The sequence below is a fragment of the Scyliorhinus canicula genome, chromosome 1, assembly GCF_902713615.1.
Source record: "Scyliorhinus canicula chromosome 1, sScyCan1.1, whole genome shotgun sequence".
Lineage (NCBI taxonomy): Eukaryota > Metazoa > Chordata > Chondrichthyes > Carcharhiniformes > Scyliorhinidae > Scyliorhinus > Scyliorhinus canicula.
Window position 1 is genome coordinate 207,733,272 of NC_052146.1, and position 22,023 is coordinate 207,755,294.

The 22,023-nt window shown below is 43.0% G+C and overlaps 1 protein-coding gene across 1 annotated transcript in view; it reads right to left on the reverse strand.

Moving 5' to 3' along the window:
- jag1b (jagged canonical Notch ligand 1b) overlaps nucleotides 1-22,023 on the reverse strand; it is a 50,861-nt gene that overhangs the window by 18,805 nt on the left and 10,033 nt on the right. The window contains exons 4-13 of the mRNA XM_038806684.1: nucleotides 18,414-18,462; nucleotides 12,976-13,230; nucleotides 12,693-12,753; nucleotides 7,007-7,137; nucleotides 6,437-6,556; nucleotides 4,506-4,619; nucleotides 4,118-4,231; nucleotides 2,928-3,041; nucleotides 2,237-2,283; nucleotides 1,435-1,608 (exon numbers count right to left, since the gene is read on the reverse strand). Of these exons, the coding sequence (XP_038662612.1) occupies nucleotides 1,435-1,608; nucleotides 2,237-2,283; nucleotides 2,928-3,041; nucleotides 4,118-4,231; nucleotides 4,506-4,619; nucleotides 6,437-6,556; nucleotides 7,007-7,137; nucleotides 12,693-12,753; nucleotides 12,976-13,230; nucleotides 18,414-18,462 (1,179 nt within the window). The remainder of the gene's footprint in view (nucleotides 1-1,434; nucleotides 1,609-2,236; nucleotides 2,284-2,927; nucleotides 3,042-4,117; nucleotides 4,232-4,505; nucleotides 4,620-6,436; nucleotides 6,557-7,006; nucleotides 7,138-12,692; nucleotides 12,754-12,975; nucleotides 13,231-18,413; nucleotides 18,463-22,023) is intronic.

Genomic DNA, 22,023 nt, shown 5'->3' on the forward strand with positions numbered 1-22,023 from the left:
TTTTCTAATCTACTGGATCCATTCCAGTATTCAGGGATTTTGGAATATTATAACCAATGCCTTCTCTCTGCTGCCACTTCCTTCAAGAGCTAGGATGGAAGCCATCAGGCCCAGGGGCTTGTCTTCCTTTAATCCCAATAGTTTGCTCAGTACTCTTTCCCTATTGATGGTGATTCTTTCAAGTTTCTCCTTTTCAACAACCTCTGCACTACCGGCTACTATTGGGATGGTTCTAGTGTCCTCCCCCATGAGTTCCCCATTGTTAACACCCCAGTCTTGTTCTCCAAGAGACCACTGTTGACTTTAGCTACTCTTTCTTTGTATAGACTTCTAGAATCTTTTTATATTTTGCGTTAGATTTCATAATTTGCTCTTTTTATTTCTTTCTTTAAGTAACCCTTTGTTGATCTTTGAAAGTTTCCCAATCCTCCAGCCCGACACTGACCTTTGCAATATGCTATGTCGTAGTTTTCTGTGCCATATGGAGTCTCTGATCTCGGATTGTATCAAAGCATTTTGCGCCAATGAAGTACTTTTTCCTGTTAATTAATTCATGAGATGCTGGCAAGGCCAGGATTTATATTCCATCACAATTTGTCTTCAGGAAGGTGGTGTTGAGGCACCTTCTTGAATACAATGGAGTGGCTTGTTCAGCCATTTCAGGGGGCAGTTAAGAGACAATCACATGGGCAGCACAGTGATGCGGTGTTTAGCACTGCGCCGAGGTCCCAGGTTCGATCCTGGCCACGGGTCACTGTGGAGTTTGCACATTCTCCCCGTGTTTGCGCGAGTTTCACCCCCACAACCCAAAGATGTGCCGGGTAGGTGGGTTGGCCACACTAAATTGCCCCTTAATTGGAAAAAATGAATTGGGTACTCTAAATTGATTTTCAAAAAAAGACAATCACGTGTCGGTCTGGAGTAACATGTAGGCCAGACTGTGCAAGGACAGACTTCCGTACATTCTCGCAGTGTCTGCACGAGTCTCACCCTCACAACCTAAAGATGTGCAGGATAGGTGGATTGGCCACGCTAAATTTCCCAAAGGAAAGACTTTTTTTCCCCAAAGGACACGCCAAGTGAACCAGAGGGATTCTGCAACAATCCAGGCGTTTCATGATCACCATTACTGAGATTAGCATTTTCAGTCCAGATTTTTAACTTTATTTGCCAATGCCAGGATCTAGTAACCCAGGTGCCTGGATTAATGTCTAGTAACATAGTCACTATGCACTATGCTATTGCAACCCAGCATTGTCACATGATACAAAGACCACTTTCTTTGACTAAACATGGGAATTTAAAATGTACATGCCTTCATTCTAAGCCACTGGCCATTGTGCAGAAGGCCTCAAATTACTTTGAACAACAGTGCATACCAGTAAAACTGTGGCAGCCCAGTTATCCAGAGTATGCATTACACTCGAGGCTCACCTGACAGAGGTTGCCAGAGAAACCAGCAGGGCACAGGCATTGGAATCCATCAACTTCATCCTGGCAGTGACCGCCATTGATGCAAGGGCTGCTCTCACATTCATTAATATCTTTCTCACAGTCACGCCCAGCATAGCCAGGCAAACAGGTACAACGATAGTCATTAACCAAATCCTGAAAAGAGGGGGGAAAAAATTAGTCAGGTTGGTGCAAGCACATTTAACCCTTGAAATCGTGAAGTCTTTACAATGAGCCAAAACAAACTTTTTTGTATCTGACACACAGTGTGGTGCAGGATGCTGAAAGGATTCCTCTCAATTCTAACTTCAAACTAGGAATGCACACTTGCCAAACTGCAATGAGCTGTGGATTTAGTGCAAAATCTATCCAAGTGTTCAACTTGAGCACAAGAGGAGAAATAGGCCATTTGGCCCATTAAGGTTGGTCCACCATTCATAAGATCATGGCAGATCGGACTGTGGCCTCAACTCCACCCGTCTGTCTCCCCCCCCCCATAATTATAGACTCCCTTGTAGATCCATAACCTGTCACCAGCTTTGAGCTCGGCCTTGGGACAATCCAGCCTCTACGACATGCAGTCGAAGAGAATTCCAAACTCGGAATGACTGAAGTTCCTCCTCACCTGCTTCGAAACAGTAGTTCCCTTATTTTTAAACTGTGCCCCCTAGTTCAGTCACAAGAGGAAAAGGCCACTCGGCATCTACTCTGAGCAAACCTCAATTATATTTAATGGAATCCCTGCTATTTGAAAAAAAGACTTTTCACATAAGCAAATACGCACCTTGCAAGTTCCCCCATTTTGGCATTGCCCGTGACAGTCATTCACATCTGTGAATAAAACAACGCAAACTTTTAAAAAGAATCTCTTTTTAAAAATAAATTTAGAATACCCAATTCACTTCTTTTCCTCCAATTAAGAGGCAATTTAGCGTGGCCAATCCACCTACCATGCACATCTTTGGGTTGTGGGGGTGAGACCCACGCAGACACAGGGCGAATGTGCAAACTCCAACCGGAGAGTGGCTGAGAGCTGGGATTGAACCTGGGTCCGCAGCGCCGTGAGGCAGCAGTGTTAACCACTCCGCCACCGTGCCACCCCTTTTAAAAGAGAAACTCAAAACCACTCTTGCACCTAGAGAAAACAATCACATTTGCTGCTTGCTTTTAGGCAATCAGATTGTGCTGGGTCTAACACCAGGCAAACCCTTTTGAAAGTATAGTGACTAAAACTTCAGCTTTGGCTGGTTTCTTAATGCTATCATAAAGTGGCTACATTATGATTTAATGACTGATTAAATTGTATTATATACACACCGATTCTTCGACTCCCCTTTGAGAACTTGCCCTGCCCAGTCATATCTTTGCCTTTACCAATCATTCGGAAAGCAGATTTGAGCATTACAAACAGCATACTTTCAGATCCAAAAACAATCCCTCCCCCTCCCCCCACACACCCACTTTAAAATACTTACCCAAATCGCAATTTTTGCCACTCCACCCAGGCATGCAATCACAGTAGTAGTCACCAATCAGGTTTCGACAGGACTTTGCATTTGCACAAGGTTTTCCCTCGCATTCATTGGCATCTGGGACAAGAAAGGATTTTTAAAAATAGATATCAAGACAGTGTGAATATAGCTGTTTGGGACAGTGGAGAGCAGATTCTCAGCACCAAAGCGGTGAGTGTATATGTTATAATAAGGCTATGATTAGCCACTATGTTTTACACTCAGCGATTGCAGCTTTAAATCCCAGGGCTCCCATTCCAACCCCAAGTTGGCAACGTATCCTTTTTCTCAGCAAAGCCCTTGCACGGAGCACAAGACGCTTCATTACAAGGTGATGACAAAAACCCAGTGTTTGCCATGTACTAGTCTCGTATCTTGCTCACTGACAAGTCATGAATTTACAGTGAAGGAGGCCATTTGGCCCATCGAGTCTGCACTGGCCCCTAGAAAGAGCACCCTAATAAGCCCATGCCTCCACTCTATCCCCGTAACCCAGTAATCCCACCCAACCTTTTTTGGACACTTGAGGGGCAATTTAGGATGGCCAATCCACCCAAGTTAATGGACAGTCTAGGGGAACTCACAAATCACACCAAACCAACACTGCCTGCACAGGGAGAAGGGAAATGAAGAGAAGGAAATTCAACTGCCACCTAAAAGGCAAGATGCGGTTTATACCAGATTTGCTGACACAAGCCCAGCTACTAACCAATAGTGAGAAAGGCAGGATTAAACAATATATTTTTTTTTTTTTTTTTTTAAAGGAGTTAATCAAGCATTTTCAAAGTCCAGTGAGACACTGCTTGCCCCCGTTGTAGTCAGGCAGATTAAAGGATTGCAGAAGGAATGCGGCCAGACCCATTCTTTCAGAGATCATCCCCATTCTAAATCCAGCTGCAAGTCTTTTTGGGCTTGGGAAAACACTGACAGGGCTGAGAAAGGTGTGGTGTCTTTCCCACAGGAACAAATACTGTGCATGCTTCCCATTCGAGAGATTTTCACCACCACCCACCACCATTTGTCTTTTTTTTTTAATGCATGACATCCAAGAACGATAGCCAAAGTCAGGGCATTTAAAACAAAAAAAAAGCAACACTTACACATTAAAATAACAGCTTCCGGTGTTAAAAACTTAATATTAAAAGCAAAGTTACCTAACTGGCACTTTTTGCCCATCCACTGTTGTGGGCAAAGACATTTAAAACCATCGACCATATCCTGGCATGTACCACCATGGGCACAGGGGTTCGGAGCACAGTCGTTGATATCTATACAAATCGAAGAACAACAAAGGAAATTGTGAAATACATTGAAAATTCCACAATTGCATTAGAGTTTGATGTTTGCTTGGAATTAGTCAGCCACCCGCCCCCACTTTATCTTACTTCTAAATTCATTTACTTGTGTCCCGATATGAAAACAAACAGTTACACTGATTTTAAACTGCAAAGTCAGAAGAATAGCCTGCGTGTCTTTTTCTTTTTGCTTCTCCTGTGCCTTTTTGCGTACAGCAATATCAGTCAGTAGCATCAGGATACTCACCAACACTGCAAGTCGGGCCAGTCCAGCCAGGAGTGCACAGGCACTCGAACCCCAGAGCGGTTTCAGAACAGCTTCCCCCATGATGACAGGGATCAGAGATGCAAGCATGCTCAGCTGGAGTGCAAAGGATATACCAATAAGTAAATCCGCATTCTATTTCAATTCCTTTCAGATCATAACCCATGCCCAACCATTCCTGTCTTTTGTGTTCTCTCTTTTTCTTGGTGAGATACATATCCCACTTTCTCTTTTCTTTTTTTTCCCCTGCAATTAAGGGGCAATTTAGCATGGCCAATCCACCTACCCTGCACATCTTTTTGGGTCGAGGGGGTGAGACCCACACAGACCAGGGAAGAATGTGTAAACTCCACTCGGACTGTGACCCAGGGCTGGGATCAAACCCGGGACCTCATCATCATGAGGCAGCAGTGCTAACAACTAGCTGTAGGAACAGAGCACGAAGCATGTTTCAAATTCTGAGAAATAGCTTTTAATTTATAAAGAAAAAAAAAGCCTTTTCCAACTGCAGCTGTAGACACTAAGATCAAAATGATGTAAAAGGCTTTGCGTTGATAAAGTGGGCTGATCGTTTTACTGGAACCTGGATAAACCGGGACAGGATGTTAAAACCTCTAAAAACCAAATACTACAGCAGGCCCTAAATATTTGATCTCTGCAAGCATTTGCAAGCCTGTAACAATTGGTAATACTGTATAACTATTAACAAAAATAATACATCACAGAGGCAGATAAATAGTGCGACAGAGGACAAATTCACTTCACATCAAGCTAGCCAACTTGCTTAGTGTTTCCTCCATTGTATGTGAAATCTGAAGAGAACTCAAAAGGTTTACAGAACTGCAAGGGTATGACTGGAGTTATACACAATACCACCAAAACATTCTAAACAAGGCCTCGGAATTTCCCTCCAAGAATGGATGTTTCTTCCAATTTTCAGAAATATCTCATCCTTTGTGGCAACACACTTAACCACTCATCCCGTTTCACAATGCTCTCCCCATCCCCTTCCTGGAATCGAACAATACAGCCAGCACAGAAGGTCATTCGACCCACCCAGGCAGTGCCAGCTCATCGAGAATTCAGTTAGAACCACACTCCCGCTTCTCCATCCTCCCACCTTTAAGCATTTATCCAATTCCATTTTTCCAAAGCAGCTACTGAATGTGTAACCACTCAATCACAACAATAGACTTTCTTTTCTTCCCCCCACCGCACCCTCCCAACACTATGGCAAAATAACCAGAGGGACCAATCAGCTTCCTTGGAAATGGAGCGTTCAGCCATGGCTCAGTCAGTGACACTCTTGCTTCTGGGTTCAACTCCCACTTCAGGACTTGAACACATACACATAAAAAGTGACGGCAATATTGAGCAGCGCTGTCGGAGGTGCTGATTTTCAGGTGAATGAATCTCCCTGGAGTCCTGGCCAATATATACTCCTTAAATCAACATCACAAAAACAGATGATCTGGCCATCATATTGCTATTTCTGGAAGCTTGCTGTGCGTAAATTGGCTGCCACGTTTCCAACATTACAACTGCAATTACACTTCAAAAGTACTTCCGGGACCTTCAATAGTTGTGAAAGGCACTATATAAATGCAAGTCTTTCCATCAGACTCTTCTCTGGACTACATGATAACTAACTAGACCATCAGAAGAGACTATGCCAGATATTACAGAACAGCTTTTAAAGGAGAGCATGTTGAAGGAAGTTAAAATGCAGAACTCAGTGCCACAAAGAGCAGTTGAGGCGAAGAGAATAATTGCCTTCGAAGGGAAGCTAAAACAGACACTCGAGGGAGAAACAAATAGAAGGACATATGGATCAAGTGAGATGCGGGAGGAAGATTACGAGGGACATTACATGCAAATACTTTGCAAGTCAGCAAGCTGCCCTGAACACTCACCTATTTCGCAGTTTTGCCCAGAATAGCCATCGGAGCAAGTACATTGGTATTTGTCTGGCCCAGTGTTGCTGCAGGTGCCACTATTCAAACAAGGCTGGTGCGTTCCACAGTAATTTAAGTCTGAAACGCATGGACATGGAGGTGTCTCATTAGAAAATAACTGGTTTGCAATTACAGCACAGACAAAACTGTAGATGCTCGAAATATTACATTAAAAAAACACCAGAAACGGACAAGTCAGAGGGAAAGGTTGGTTTGTGGTGGAACTTTTTCGTTATTCCAAACATTAATCGTTCATTTTCAAGTTGCTGACTCAACTGATGTAAAAGATTATTTTGTTTAAAAGTAACTCCCTAATAATTAATTCTATGCCGTTTACTTTTATTTAAGGAAATCTCGCATCCTCACAATCATGGGTTACAAAAACAAGTTTTGTTTTGAGTTTACTCAACTCAATTGTACCCATCTTACAATATAATGGTAACACATTTAATATACCAAATCCACATTCTCCCATCTGCATTTCAGAACATTAGCAACTCACCAATGTATCTATGGAGCTTAGCATACCTTTGTTACACAGCTGACCACCCCAGTTGGTTTCACAGAGACACTGCCATGGTTCGGTGCAAGTACCATGGACACATCCTGGGTGAGGAATGCACTTATCGCAGTACAACCCCTGCCAGCCATATTGGCACCTGTAAACATGCAGAACAGTTATATTTTAAAATTACAATCAGTCAATTTTTCTGCAGAACAAAGTTTCTGAAAAGGTATTTTTTTTCCTTTCTTTCTTTATTGATTTCTTATAAACAAACATTAAAGCAGAATTTCTATGCTCTGAAGCCAGCTTTCACACAAAAGAGCAACTGTTCAGTGAGACACAGCATGGCTGTACCAAGTACAATCTCATCCTATTTTCAAACCCAGCATAACTCGAGTCAGAAAGGGCAAGCGTGTGTCATATTCTTCCTACAACATCAGATTCAGCTCGTACCCGGAATCATGAAACTCCGAATAAAATTCCAGTCATCTTGATTCATTCATTTATTTATTTATTTTTTTAAAAGATGCTTCAACCACACCACCTTCACCTTCATCAAAACTTCAACCGGACAAAAAACAAAAACCTCTTTTGCTGCTCAGAAATGACCAACATTCAGCCACTTCCTGTGACCCCCAAAGCGATTGCTGGAAAACAATTTTGTTCCAACACTGATCCGTCCAACAGTTAAAGGTTAAATGATCAGCCTGTTGTATTTTGGTAGCTGTCTTTCATTTCATTCCTCTTTTTTTCCCAGACACTTGACATTTTCTCCCTCAGTATTTTTTCCCAGCGCAGTGAGGGGGGTGCGGGACTGGTGGGGAAGGAGTTTTAAGTAACTTCAAAACAGCACACAGTTGCACCTAAATGCCCCAATACAAGTTTAACATTACAAGCTTCGACAGTGAAAGGCAGTTAAAGCTGCAGCAAGCACACACTAAGAATAGTAAATCACATTTAAGATCCACATAGTTGACTTATGGAGGTTACATGCAAAGCAGCGAATGTTTTTAAAAGTGCCACACCGACCAGGAATCTTTATAAGCTCTTTCAGACTGTTGGAATCTAAAAGCAAGTTTCATCTGCCATGTTATTTCCCTAGGGTCCATAACAGAAGTCTCCCAGATTGTCCATGATTTTATCCATTTAGACCAACATTACCATTCCTCACTTTCCTCAGTTATGGGTTTTGTCAGAGTTTGGATTTGGGGGGGGGGGGGGGGGGGGGGGGGGGGGGGGAAACAGAGGAAGGATTATTCTTAAAATCAGAATTTAAAAAAAAGTTGCCACAGACATTTACATAAGGGTGTCTGCCAATAGCCTATTAATTCACTGGTGTTTTAAAAGCTAAACTAATGGGAGACCAGAGATCTGTAAATAGAGAGTGACATCGAATCAACGACTAAGTGGCGAGAAGGCAACTAACCCAAAGCTGCGAATAAATCATCGAAAAATAAACCTGCCTACATGAGTTAAGTAAGGTATTCTGCCTTTCCACTGAAAATCAAAATAATTCTGAATGGGTCATTATAGGGATTTTTTTTTTTTAAATCCATCTGTTAACTTTCAGTAGCAAACTTTTACAAAAAAATTCTAATTAAAGCACGCATGAATGTAGAGACTGAAAATGAGCTGCAGGCTATTAAATGTTTACAGTCTCAAATTGTTAACTCTCTTCCCTCTCTCCGCCCGCCCCCCCCCCCCCCTCCCATTTTACCGAACCAGCTAAACATCTTAAGAGGGCGTGTCATTGTGGATATTAAAAATAAAAGATTTGCAATATTTTAAAAGCTCAGTGGCCCATATAATCTAGGACTAACTGACTGCATCAATGAAAGTGATTTATTTATGAAATGGAGGGGAGGAGGATGACAAGGGAAGGAGGGGCTATTGCTTCAAGCCAAACTTGCGCTATTCAATCCAGCGACTACTTTAAAGTCTCAAATTAAAAACAAGCCAAGGGAAGCGAATAGACTCTTCCAAAAAGGAAAATAACCCAGCATTAGGTATTAATCCAGAACAGGCCCCGCCACAAAGAATTGCCCTGTTTGTAATATACTTCTGCAAGTTCTCATGGGAAATTCTCAACAATTTCCACTGGATTTGCACAGATGAGCAATCTTAGCCTACCCCAGCAGAATCGGAGACGAGGTTAACACAGCAGAGGCAGCGAACCACTCAAGCACAAACTAAACGTTTCTAATTATTAGGTGGTTTCACCAGTAATTGTATTAAAATGGAACCAGAAAAACAAACCTTTTAGACACATTATAAAAATAAAAATACTCCCAGCCAGATCAGAATTAAAGTGCTATATGTGGGCATCAATTTAAAAAAAACAAAGGCATTTCAGGCCACTCAGTTCTGTAATCCAGAAATTATTGAGCGCAGGGCCTAGGTTCCTCCAAATGCCTTGGCTCTCCCCCCTAGCCTAGAGATAGGTCAGCCAGCTGTGGCATAAAACGAGGAAGCCATTGTAAAAAGCCACAAATGTGCAGTCGAGAGCTGCACAGCTATGCAAATTAACTGTGGGAACACTGCACCTTAAGTAAATAATCAGCAGTACATGCCCAGACAATGAGTGGGAGGTGAGCTGGTTAGGGAAAGGGGGGTAGGGAAGGGAAGAAAAAAGGAGGCCCATACCTAGAAACAAAGCTGGCCGTATTGGTTCAATTGCTGTAATCCCTGCTCGGCATGTTTATTCTGGTGACATCAGCACAAATTTATACCCAGCCATTCCTGATACACATCTCAACATCTGCTCTCCCCCATTTCATCAACAAGAGTTCTGACTTGATCTAGCCAGCAATTACCAAAAATGAGGGGAATTGCAATAAATTTAATTTTGACCCAAATCTGGTCAATTAACCTTCATCCGATTAAAAGGCTGCTGTGCACACGTCAAAGAGATATTTGCACATCAGAAGAGGCAGGTACGACTCCCAGAATATTGAGTCTCTGGAGAATGGGATTCTCGCAGGAGAAAAATTAAACAGACGGCATGACTTTTTAAGCAATTTGCAGAACCATACATCATTACATGTTTTGGAAATGGCAAGAAAGTTAAGTGAAGCGTTTTATCCCACTCCCAACAAGCACTCCTCCCCCAGCTCTTCCTCCCCTCAATCTCCCCAGCACAAGCTTTTTAACATAACAGCATGACACACGAGAGATATATTTCCCAGTTTCCTAAACTGAACCTACAACCGCCTGTCACATTTGGAAATAAGCAGCAACACCAAACCATTTTTGGGGGGGGGGGGGGGGGCAGCATTATGCATTCATCAGTTGCTGAGATGCCACCATTAACCTCTCAACAGCTCAAGTGCAGCAGAGGAGCAGAGGCCGCTTTGACTAATCCCATTTTAAAGAATGCTTTACTTCAGTTTATAAAGTTAGTGTTCATGCACTGGCGGGGGGAGGGGTCTGTGTGGGAAACAAAGGAAAACAGAGGCCAGACCAGGAAAGAGGACAGACATGGGGCCAAATTTAACTGGCTAACTGCAGCAATGACTGGTGAGCACCATGTCTATTGCAAACAACACAGCACAAAGTCAGTGGCAACAGTCCATGGTCAGGGCCTCCCTCGAAATCAGGAGCACAAACCATTAGCATACCCTGGAATTGGCAGACACCTGCTTTTATTACCTCAAGTAAGACATTTGGCAGTTGCTCCAAAACCATCGCCGAAATTGCACAAAACAAAATAGCTTTTTTTAAAAAAAACAAATGCCTCAATGAATCCTTTTGAGTATCACAAAGCTCAGGACATTGTTGGCTTGTGAAAAATCTGTTGAGTGGCAATGCTTCCTGTCTGATGCTGCGATGAAACAGAACATTTAAAAAACATCAAATCTTTACACTCGTAAAGGCAGCACGGTGGCAGTGGTTAGCACTGTTGCTTCACTGTGCTGAGGACCCGGGTTCGATCCCAGCCCCAGGTCACTGTCCGTGTTGAGTTTGCACATTCTCCCCATGTTTACGTGCGTCTCACCCCCACAATCCAAAAAGATGTGCAGGTTAGGTGGATTGGCCACACTAAATCGCCCCTTAATTGGAAAAAGAATTGGGGGGGGGATCTTTACACTCACATTCCTTGCAGGATTTGGGAGTGAAACCTTTGAAGTCCATTCTTCGCCCCATTTTAAGGTTCAGGCAGAGAAGCAATGGGTTAAACAGCCATGTTGTGTTGTATCATTCTACACAAGTCACTCCTCCCAAGAAAAATTGAGCCCCAGGGAGCAGAACCGGCAGAAACTTAACAGGTCGGAGATATAAAAATCAGAAATTTTACCCAGGGACAGATACATGTTAATAAGTCAAAACATCAGGTGCAGAAGTTATCGTGTACCCAGCTTTTGGAGTGGGGGGGGGGGGGGCAGATAAAGACAGCTGGATTTAATTTGCATCAGTTCTGATTTTATTGGAAAGAACTTGCTCTGCAACTTCCTTATCCTCAGTATGTTACTAAATTTTTTTTTACTGCCATTAAACAATTTTTGAGATACAATCACTGATGCTTTTGTTGGGTAAACATGCAGTCAATTTGCTTAAAACAAGCTTCTAGCTTCAGACAACTGTTTTGGCTTGGGAAACTAACTCTAGTCAGAACACTGGTAAAACTTCGTACTGTTTAAATAAAAGGTACGTGCAAAACGGACTAGATTTATGGACCTTAATCCTAGAGTGGGGCATGAACCCACAATTCCTGGCTTGAAGGGTGTAATGTTACTGAGCCAAGTGTTACATCAACTAAAATATTATTGTTAGTTCAGGCAATTCAATTCATTTTTTCCTCCAATAAAGGACAATTTAGTGTGGTCAATCTCACCTACCCTGGAGGAGGAGAAGAGGAGACACTCGCAGTCACGGGGAGAATGCAAACTCCACATGGGCAGTGACCCGAGGCCGAATCTAACCTGAGTCCTCAGCGCCATGAGGCAGCACTGCTAACCACAGTGCCACTGCCCCCATTAACGTCAAATTAGCATTGCTTCCATTAGAGCACTTTAAGCAGCAGCTTTAAGCAGCAAAGTCAGAAGGCCTAGAATTGAGAAACCCGAGAGCGCTCTGGAGACTACAAGTGGAAAAAAAATTCTTAAGGAGTGTGCGGTCTCTGGGTAGAGACATTAAACCGAGGCCTCACCTGTCCACTCAGGTGGGATATTTAAACTTAGAAAATACCACAACACTATTTTGAAGAGAAACATGAAATGAAAATCGCTTATTGTCACAAGTAGGCTTCAAATGAAGTTACTGTGAAAAGCCCCGAGTCGCCACATTCCAGCGCCTGTTCGGGAGGCTGGTACGGGAATTGAACCATGCTGCTGGCCTGCCTTGGTCTGCTTTAAAAGCCAGCTCTTTAGCCCTGTGCTAAACCACAGATGTTATCACAGGCACCCCCGGTCAATGCCTACCCCTCAATCACCAACACCAAAACACCCCACCTCTGGTGGTGATCAATTTTCGGGAGCTTGCTGTGCAGAAATTAGCTGGAGTGTTTCTGACATTCCCACACAGTGACGTTTCACTGGCGTGTTTGCTGGTTGAGAGGGGTGCCAAAGAAATATAATAAGTTCCCCCCCCCCAAGACACAGTTTCCATACATAGAGGTTACTACTCTGGCATTACCTTTTCCCCTCCCCATGCCCAATCACACTCACATTTACAGGAAACACCCAGGGCTTTCAGAGGGGTGAGAGTGTTTACCTGCAATCCCCAGGTACTTTGCAAGAGCCATGCTTAGGGTTGCAACCCTGACGGCAGATCGCTGGAAAGAAAGAGAAGAATATTACAATTTAACAAATATAAAGTCCTCACCAATAAACCAAACAACTAATCACCTGGATATGATTTAACCTCCAGCAGTATTCTATCAACTCAACCCAGCGGGGAGAGAGAACGGGGGAGAGAGAGAGAGAGGAGGAAGAAAGCAAGAGCGAGTCGGGGAGAAAAAGAGGAGTGCGCTGGTTAGGAAAGGAAAAAGACTAACCTTTGTTGCAGTCATGTCCCATCCAGCCTTCCAAACAGGTCTTGTTGCCATTGTGATCGCAGGTATAGTGTCCAAAAAAATCATCCCTCGGCCTGCAAAACTTGTTACATCCAAAGCCGTAGTAGTGCTCGTCACACATCACCCTAATCTGATACTCAAAGTGGGCGACCGCCCCGTTATGTCTCAGGGTTTGCCACTGGTGGCTGGGGTTGATCATCCCAGAGTAGACAGCCTTCTCTATAGTGTCGCCCGGGCCTATATCAAAAACAGAATTAGGCTCAAAAGGTGTATCGATGGGAATGCTTTGAAAATAATCAGCAAACCAAACTCATCCAAAATTAACCAATTCGCAAGGCCACGAGGCTGCCACCCCGTGCTCCTATGCCAGAATCCAGAGCTAGAACAGTTCCTGCTGTATGCATTTCCGTTTCATTTGAACAGGCTGCTGCACAGAATGCTAATGTCTGTATCCTTATATTAGTACTGGCGTGGACAAGGCAGGCTTCCCTCTGCCATAAATTCAAGCGTCTACATTATTTACAGAACATTCACTGCTCCGGTTCCTTGCAGCTGTTAAAAAATGCAACGTCAGCATTCACCCTGTTCTTCCCCCACTGAGAAACCAAACTTCTGCCCATTCAGGGCTGACCAGGTTTTCTCAAATTAACACCAAGTTTAATGTTGGGTGACATATATGCTCTACCTTACAACCGATTGACAGCAATAACACATCTGCAAACATTGGAAATTACACTTCTCCTGCGTGGCAGACTTCTTGTCCTCTTAAGAAAGGCTTTCACATGTTGATCAGAATCTGTGCGGTACATTGCCCCTCAGATGTTATCTATTAATAGCTGTCATTTCTGGCTTCAAAAACAACGCCTCTTAATTATGCCGCCAAAATAATATTTCACATCAAGCTGGCAAATGGAAGAGTTCTGTGGCATTTGACAGTGCCTTTCCAGTCAGACAGCAACCCAACTTAACGCTTCCTTTAAACCTGCTGCTGGCAGCACTTGGCTGGAGAGTGGAGATTTATCATAAAATATCCCGAATACACACTTTCTAAAGGACAGCGTCATTGAACTGTGCTCCCCTAATCCATGTCAATTATGGTAGAAATCAACCCAGCTTCTTGGTGCTGGAGAGGCCACACAGCCAAGTAAACTATTGATCACCCCAGCAGAGTGCATACAAGAGCCAAATTATGAAATAGCAGCTCAGATCTTGCTGGAAAGGGACACATCACCAAAGCTTTTTGAACTACACTCATCAGGGCAAAAATTCCAAATTTCAAACAAGCAAAACAATACACAGGGACCCAATCGCTGCAAAAAGGGAACATGTTCAGGTCTTGCACCTTTTTTTGAATTACCCAGGATCTTGAGGGGCCTATAGTTCCCCATTGGTTGGCAAGTTGGCTGATAGCCGTGGAGAAAACATCACCTCAACCAATCAGCACCCTTTTGCCTCTACCAATTGTTGCGATCATTTGAAATTTGACATTCTTGAATTTATCCAGACGAGTGCAAGATGAAAAGATTCAACATCTCTTTCAGAAAAAATGAAGAAATGTCATTTTAATGTAATTTACTAATGCTATGGGAAATTTTAACCAGAGTCTTAGTAGTGGCTTAAAAGACTTTTGTAAAACAACATATTTCAGTGCAGGAAGTGAAGCAGCTGCGACATTATAGAATTGTATTAGCAAGCACAACAAGACCAGTTATGCAAGGTAAATGGGAGCATCTGCTTTACAAAGTGGGGCTCAGTGCAAAATACTTTGGGCAGTATAACATGTTAAACAACAGCTCATGCATTCGACCCATAAAGTTAGCAGGCCCAGTTCAATTGAAACCCAACAGGATGACTGCGGCAAACCGTTATAAGCCTCACCTTTTTTCACTCAAGAATTTCACTCATTCTCTACCCGAGGCTGCACCAACAAGCAGGCGGCATGGTGGTGCAGTGGTTCGATCCCCACCCCGGGTCACTGTCCATGTGGAGTTTTCACATTCTCCCTGTGCTTGCATGGGTCTCACCCCCACAACCCAAAAGATGTGCAGGGTAGGTGGATTGGCCACACTAAATTGTCCCTTAATTGGAAGAATTGGATAGTCCAAGTCTGTATCGACACTCCAAAAGAACAGCCTACTCACTCCCCCGCCCTAACCCTGTAATCCCACATAACCTGCACATCTTTGGACACCAAGGTATTTGTGCATTAATAACTAGAACGTTGTTTTATTTTATAAATTTAGAGTACCCAGTTATTTTTTTTTCCAATTAAGGGGCAAATTAGCGTGGCCAATCTACCTAACCTGCACACCTTTGGGTTGTGGGGGGGCGAGACCCGTGCAGACATGGGGGAGAATTTGCAAACTCCACACTGACTCGGGGCCGGGATCGAACCTGGGACCTCAAGCACTGTGGGCAGCAATGATAACCCCTGCGCCACCGTGCCGCCTACATCCTCGTTACCTGCCAAAAAGTGGAACTTGTCTATAATACCAAAACAAAAATTTCACCCAACTAATTTCTTCAGGGAATAAGCCACGAATTCCCTTCCTCACAGGTCTGAATGTTGTATGCATGTTATATTGTGCATCTTCATTCAGTTCCCACGACACTTTATTAAAACAATTCCAGATAACTAATCTGCAACGGTCAACCCTCAAAACAATGATAAAGCAGCAGATTAAAAATATACATGATCACCCAGGCCAGGCAAACCACACCAAGGAATGTCATGTCACCCCTTACATGCTCTCTCCACCCCCAAGTGGACTTGAGAAACAAAAAAGGCCATGGATTCATTCCAAATTTGAATAAACAGTTTATTAAAGGATGTGGCAACAAAGTTATTTCCTAATCTCAAGAACAATCGGACATTCCAAAAGATACCCACCTGTGTAAAACGTAATAAGGGACTTTATTTTGCCTACGGTATTGCAAATAATGAAATCATTCAAAAATACAGCTGTTAAATAAACAGGAGGCAGATTTCCTGTGAATTAACTCTGTTCATTTTGTGCAATAAATTGAGAAACCGATAGCTTTGCACTTTTATACCAGAAACCATTAGTTAACTTCAAACAACGAGAAAATAGATGCATTCTAAGAGATAATATGCAGGAATGTGCAGCACCAGCCCATTCTGTGCATTAATGTACACCTTCAACACAAAAAAGCTTTTTAAAGCCCAGGTCCACCATTTAAAAAACTCGATTTGGCACCCAGCAACCAGGTTTATAGGACAGTGACACATCCCACTCTTCACAGCCTCCTGCCAATCAACACTCCCAACTTGTCTGGCATAGCAACATGAACAACACCCCAACCTTCAAGCCGAAGCCGTGGTAACGCTCACTAGCGTTCAATTTAGATGACCCGCAAAGGAATTCATGCAAGAATCTAGACATATTAAACCTCATCTCTAACTTTTAAACTAGCCCTCTTATTGGGCCAACTAGGTTTGTCAGAATTCTACATCGCCAAGCCTGAAATGTGAATTATGCTCATTTTACAGGGAAAAAAAATCATCAACTACAGACCATTACTCCAAGTGCAAAAAATATCAACTCTGGTTTAGCCGGGCAGTACGTGGCACAGTGGTTAGCACTGCAGCCTATGGCACCGCGGACCTGGGTTTGAATCCCGGCCCTGGGTCACTGTCCGTGAGATGTTTGCACATTCTCCCAGTGTCTGCATCCCCACAACCCAAAGATGTGTAGGTTAGGTGGATTGGCCACGCTGAATTGTCCCTCAATTGGAAAAATAATTGGGGACTCTAAAAAAAAATTTTTTTAAACTGTGGTTTACCCAAGTATAGCAGGAATAGATTTGTTGCCTTTCCACCAACCATTTCCCCCTCCCCAACCAGACGACATTTGCTTCACCTCCCCACTCCCACATTTCTTCTTACAACAGGAAAACTACAGTACAAAAATCTTAATTTTCAAGGCCATGAGGACTCTGGTTCGATCCCTGCCCTGGGTCACTGTCCGTGTGGTGCACATTCTCCCCATGTCTGCGAGGGTCTCAACCCCACAACCCAAAAAGACGTGCAGGACTAGGTAAATTGGCTACACTAAATTGCCCTTTAATTGGAAAAGAAAATGGAATACTCTTGAAAATTACTTTTCTTTAAATCTAAGTTTTAATAAAGAATTCATGGCAGATGGAAGTATTATTACATCGCGAGCAAATGGATGATTTGCTCTTGCCCAATCTCAGGATTTATTTGAGGCGGAATAACAAACCTCTGCCTGATATCACCCGTCAAGTCTGGACTTTTAGGTAGATTGGAGAAGCTGGGACAATCTCTTCAAGAGAAAGTTAACTGGAAGAGCAATAGAGGTGTCCCATTTGGCAGAGAAACAAAGGGCACCAATTCAAGGCGATTGGCAAGAGGAGGAAAACATTAAAGCGGCAAGTGCACAGAATCTGGAATGCACTGCCCGAGAGGTTCAAACACAACTTTCATAATTACCTGAAGAGGGAACATTTGCAGGGCGAAGAAGAAAAGTGTGGGGTTGTGGGGCTAGCTAAGTTGCTCTTGCAGAGAACCAGCATGGATATGATGGGCCAAACAGCCTCCTACTATGCTGTAACCATTCTATGATTCATTAGCACCCCATAGTGTTGAGCTGTCTTTCCAAGACACATTTAACACGGGGCTGGAGAAACAGAGGACAGTTCAACAAACTGCAATTTAATATATTAATGTTAATTTAGTTTCTCTGCATCAGGCACATTTATTTAAATTTTCACGTACTTAAAAAATATATACACTTCAGAGAATCCAGAAGTAAACTAGGTAAAGACTTGCTATGGACAGTTGAGAATTTTGCCATTGCTGGAGGGAATGCACGCCTCACATACATTACAGGTTTATGATATACAGTTGTGCATATTCCTGCTGCTCAATGCCACTTGGGTCTCTGCATGACCCAAACACCTGCCATCACCCATCAGCGGTACAAAACCATTCTCATAGCCAAGTAAGGCATGTTTCTCCCTGCTTACTACCCCCTCCCCCACAGCCCACCTGTCAGTGCACAAACCAACAGTGGGAATGGGAGAGAAAATATGCCCACAGGCAAGACTGCACCATTGCTTTTAGGTTAATACCGTGGGGATAAAACGCCAGAGCAAGGCCAGGAGGGGCAAACTAAGATTTTACTGGGGTGATGGGAGTGGGAGAAAAATCTAAACTGTGCAATAACAATTGGGTAACAAACTGTTGCACAAAATCTCACCTCCAAACCTGTACAAGAATTGTGAAATTGCCTCATCCATACAGCCTCTTCCACTTCCAAACTGAGCCCTCCCTGGTTTAATTTAAAACAACATGATGCAACACTGTCTTTACTAAGCAGTGCACTGCTATTTATACTGCACACAAATCTGTAACCTAAGTTGACTCGAACACTTACTGGTGTCATTATTGTAGTCGCAGGCTTCCACAATCAAAGTGTAGGACCTCTGCAAGACAAAAGGAAAGTGCCAGACATTACAATCAAAAAGCATGAAAGCAACATTCTTTCAAAAGACACCCATTCAAAAAAATAATACCTGCACTATCCTGACATTTATCTACTTGCTGAGCCAAGCAAATAGCGATTAAAAATCTAGCACAATGTTTTTCTGAGGTAGCAATTTTTTTATTTTTGTTTTAAATGTATTGGCTTTTAAATGGATAGGTTCTCATCATCCTGTATTACCCCCCACCAGCTAAAAAGTTAACTTGATCTTGCAGTTCCACTCGTCTTCCTTCCCACCCCCCTCAAATATTTTACATTTAGCAAGATTTAAACATAAGTTGTCAATTTCCCTAGCACAATAGATGTCGAGCGTGCCCTTTTCCCCCCTGCCCTTGCTGCTGTTGTAAGTGAAGAACATTGAGGTGGAAGAGTTAAACCCAGCAACACAATCCCAGGGGTTTACTTTATTTCAGCACCCCTTTCAAAACGCTTTGTCTGTCTTAGGCCATCACTGCTCCCACAAGTATCAAGTGACAGAGGGCAGATCCTATGAATCTCAGCAGAAGAAAAGGAACATTTTCCTGTCTGCACAACAAAAGCTGGTGCGAAAAACCATCCGGGAACTAAACGCACCTACTCACCACTTCTACAGGCAGCATTGCTGGAACTCTTACAACACTATCAGCATTGAAGAATCATATTAGATAATACAGTCTTGCCAGATTACTAAATCACTCCTTCAAATTTTATTAAAAGCAAACACATTTGATAATGGTAACCAAATGCAGCAACCTTAATTCTGTACTAGGTTTTATATAAAAGAAACCGAGTCAGGGTATTTCATACAGTTTTGCAAGGGTCAGCAGACTTTTTTTTAAAAAGAGCTTTATTCCTCCCCCCCCCCCCCCCCCCCCCCAAGGTTTAGAAAACTGCTTTAACTTCCTAACTAGGATCAAAGTAACTACACAAAGTTCAAAATGCTGACACTAGTTCAAAACAACACACAACAGCGAATGGAATATCCAAATTTTACATTTTAAAAAAAACAAGGCGTGATAGACAATATTTTTGGACGGAGGCTTAATTACATGCCATACTCAAAGCCAAGTGAAACTGAAGTTTCGTTCACTGATAACTGTGGGAAAAGCCTTAAACATGACCAAAAGCAGGCAAGTCCAGACAAGTACCTCACGCCTCAATTTAAAGACACACAACCTGTAACTTCTGACGATAGGATTGCCTAATTGCAACTAAAAAACCTGAGTAAGCATGGGAAGCAATTTGAAATTGGAGGCTGCTTTGAGAGCATGGTAACAAAGTTTGCACCAATTAAACCCCACGATACACAACTAAGTCAACGCATGCTCAGCTTGGCATCCAGGTTGAGTATTGTGATTATGGCGATGGGCAAAGATCATGAAGTTAGGCACCACAGAGTGGGCAAATGTTTCATCTGAAATCACAGAATTCAACACTACAGATAACTTGTATTGATAGTGCCTTTAAACATAGCAAAATCCTAAATGTTTCACAGGAACACAATCAAACAAAAAAAAGACACTGAGCCACAGAAAGAAATATTCGGGCAATGACCAAATGCTTGATCAAAGACCTTGGTTTAAAAGCAACCTGGAGGGGGTACATGGGACATACAAGAAGTCAGAATTGGAAGATTTGAAGAGTACAAAGTTCTTGAGGGTTGTAGGGCTGGAGGCGAGAGATGGTGAGGGGGTGGGGGAAGAAATGGGAATTTTAAGATTGAGCCACAGTAGAGGTGCGAGGGATGAAAAGGACTTGGTGCGAATTGGATGTGCTCAGATTAACAAAGTGGAAGATGGGAGGCTAAATGAAAATCGCTTATTGTCACAGGTAGGCGTCAAATGAAGTTACTGTGAAAAGCCCCTAGTCGCCACATTCCGGCACCTGTACGGCGGAATAGTCATGTCTCGAGATGGCAAACATGGTGAAGGGTTTCAGCAGAGCTGAAGGTCCATCAAGTTGCTCAAAACATTACAGAAATAGAAATAGGCGGGCTTGATGAATGCTCAGAGGTTACATGCAGCACCAAGTCTGTGAACCAGGAGAGGGATGGACTCTGATTAGGGCCAAGACGAACAAATCGATTAAAATTGGACATGGCAGAATTCAGAAGTGGAGCCAGTAACGTGGACCATTGACACGGAGAATAAGGTGGTACCAAGCTTGCTCCACAGTCTGGAGGGAGTTCATGCATCTGGAACCAAAAGGCAAGGCAATTAAGTCACAATGTTTCTGGACTCAAATCTTAAGCCATGCTGCAAAGTGTGCAGGCATCAGTTAAAACCCTGAGCAGGCTCAACTGCAAAATACCCACTGCTGCCGTCAACCTGACACAGCCAACACTCAACCGTCTTTGCCTTGGGACTGAAGAATAAGTCGCCAACTAACCAGAGTCACTAATTGAAGACAGACAGAGAATTTCTATATAAATTAATTAGTCACCATTCCACTCAAATGACAGAATAGCTCCACATTCTACTTCAAAATTACAATCCAGGAGTAACCAGACCAAGCTAAAAAAAAAGTTCCAAATGCAGTTAAAGTGAACCTTCCAAGTTGCATTACTAGGTGTAAGAATACGAGTTCCTAGCCAAGCCCACACAAATGGCTCACTGTGGACAGACTAACTTGGTCACACTTTAATAGTCAATATTAAAACACACAAAAGTAGGCTTTTCCCATTAAAATTTTCCCCAGATGATTCACGATCAGGTTATCACTACTGGATAGATATCAGTATGCCGTTTATTTTTCCCATGCTCAGTCTTGACCTACGCTCATCACTGAATTAATGGACAGCTCAAGAAACAGTGCAGTTATTCAAACCAATATATCCCACACAAAGAAACTATTCTGTCCATCATTATAATTGCTCAGTGCGCAGGAACCACTAACCCCCCCCACCACCACCACCATTAACCAATAAAAATGTTAACTCCTGGGGTGTGGGTGGGGGCAGGGGAAGTGGAAAATTGTGACACCAGCTACCTTTGCTCAAAATTAGAGACGGTCTCCATAAAAGATATGTTCAAGTCATTACCATAAATTCAGCCCTTTAGAGGCAATAAGGTGTTTCCGGTCCCTTTGGAAAACGAAAGATGTAACATTCAGTATTTAGAATATTTTCAAAGAATCTATTTGTGGCTTTGCTGGAAGCTGGTGCCTCATCTCTCTCCCGAGAAAACAGTTTCACAAGCCTATTGCAAATGTGCCTCGAACCCCCAAGATTGAAACATCATTGCGCATTTCAAATTTGAACACGGTTACTAAAGCTCACCGAGATTGGGAGGAAATACATTTTCAATAGATTCCCAGCACATAACGGTGACATTCCTAGTATTGGCTCTTTGTCAGCAAGCTACTTAAAAGGATAGGGTCTGCATTATCATTGTTAAAACCAAGGATGATCACTTCAACTTTTCTATCACTGGCCCAATAAGATGTTCTATTTGCAGGCTGCTAGGGGAGAGGGAGCGAGGGGCGTTGGGGGGAGGGAGGGAGCGAGAGGCGTTGGGAAGGGAGG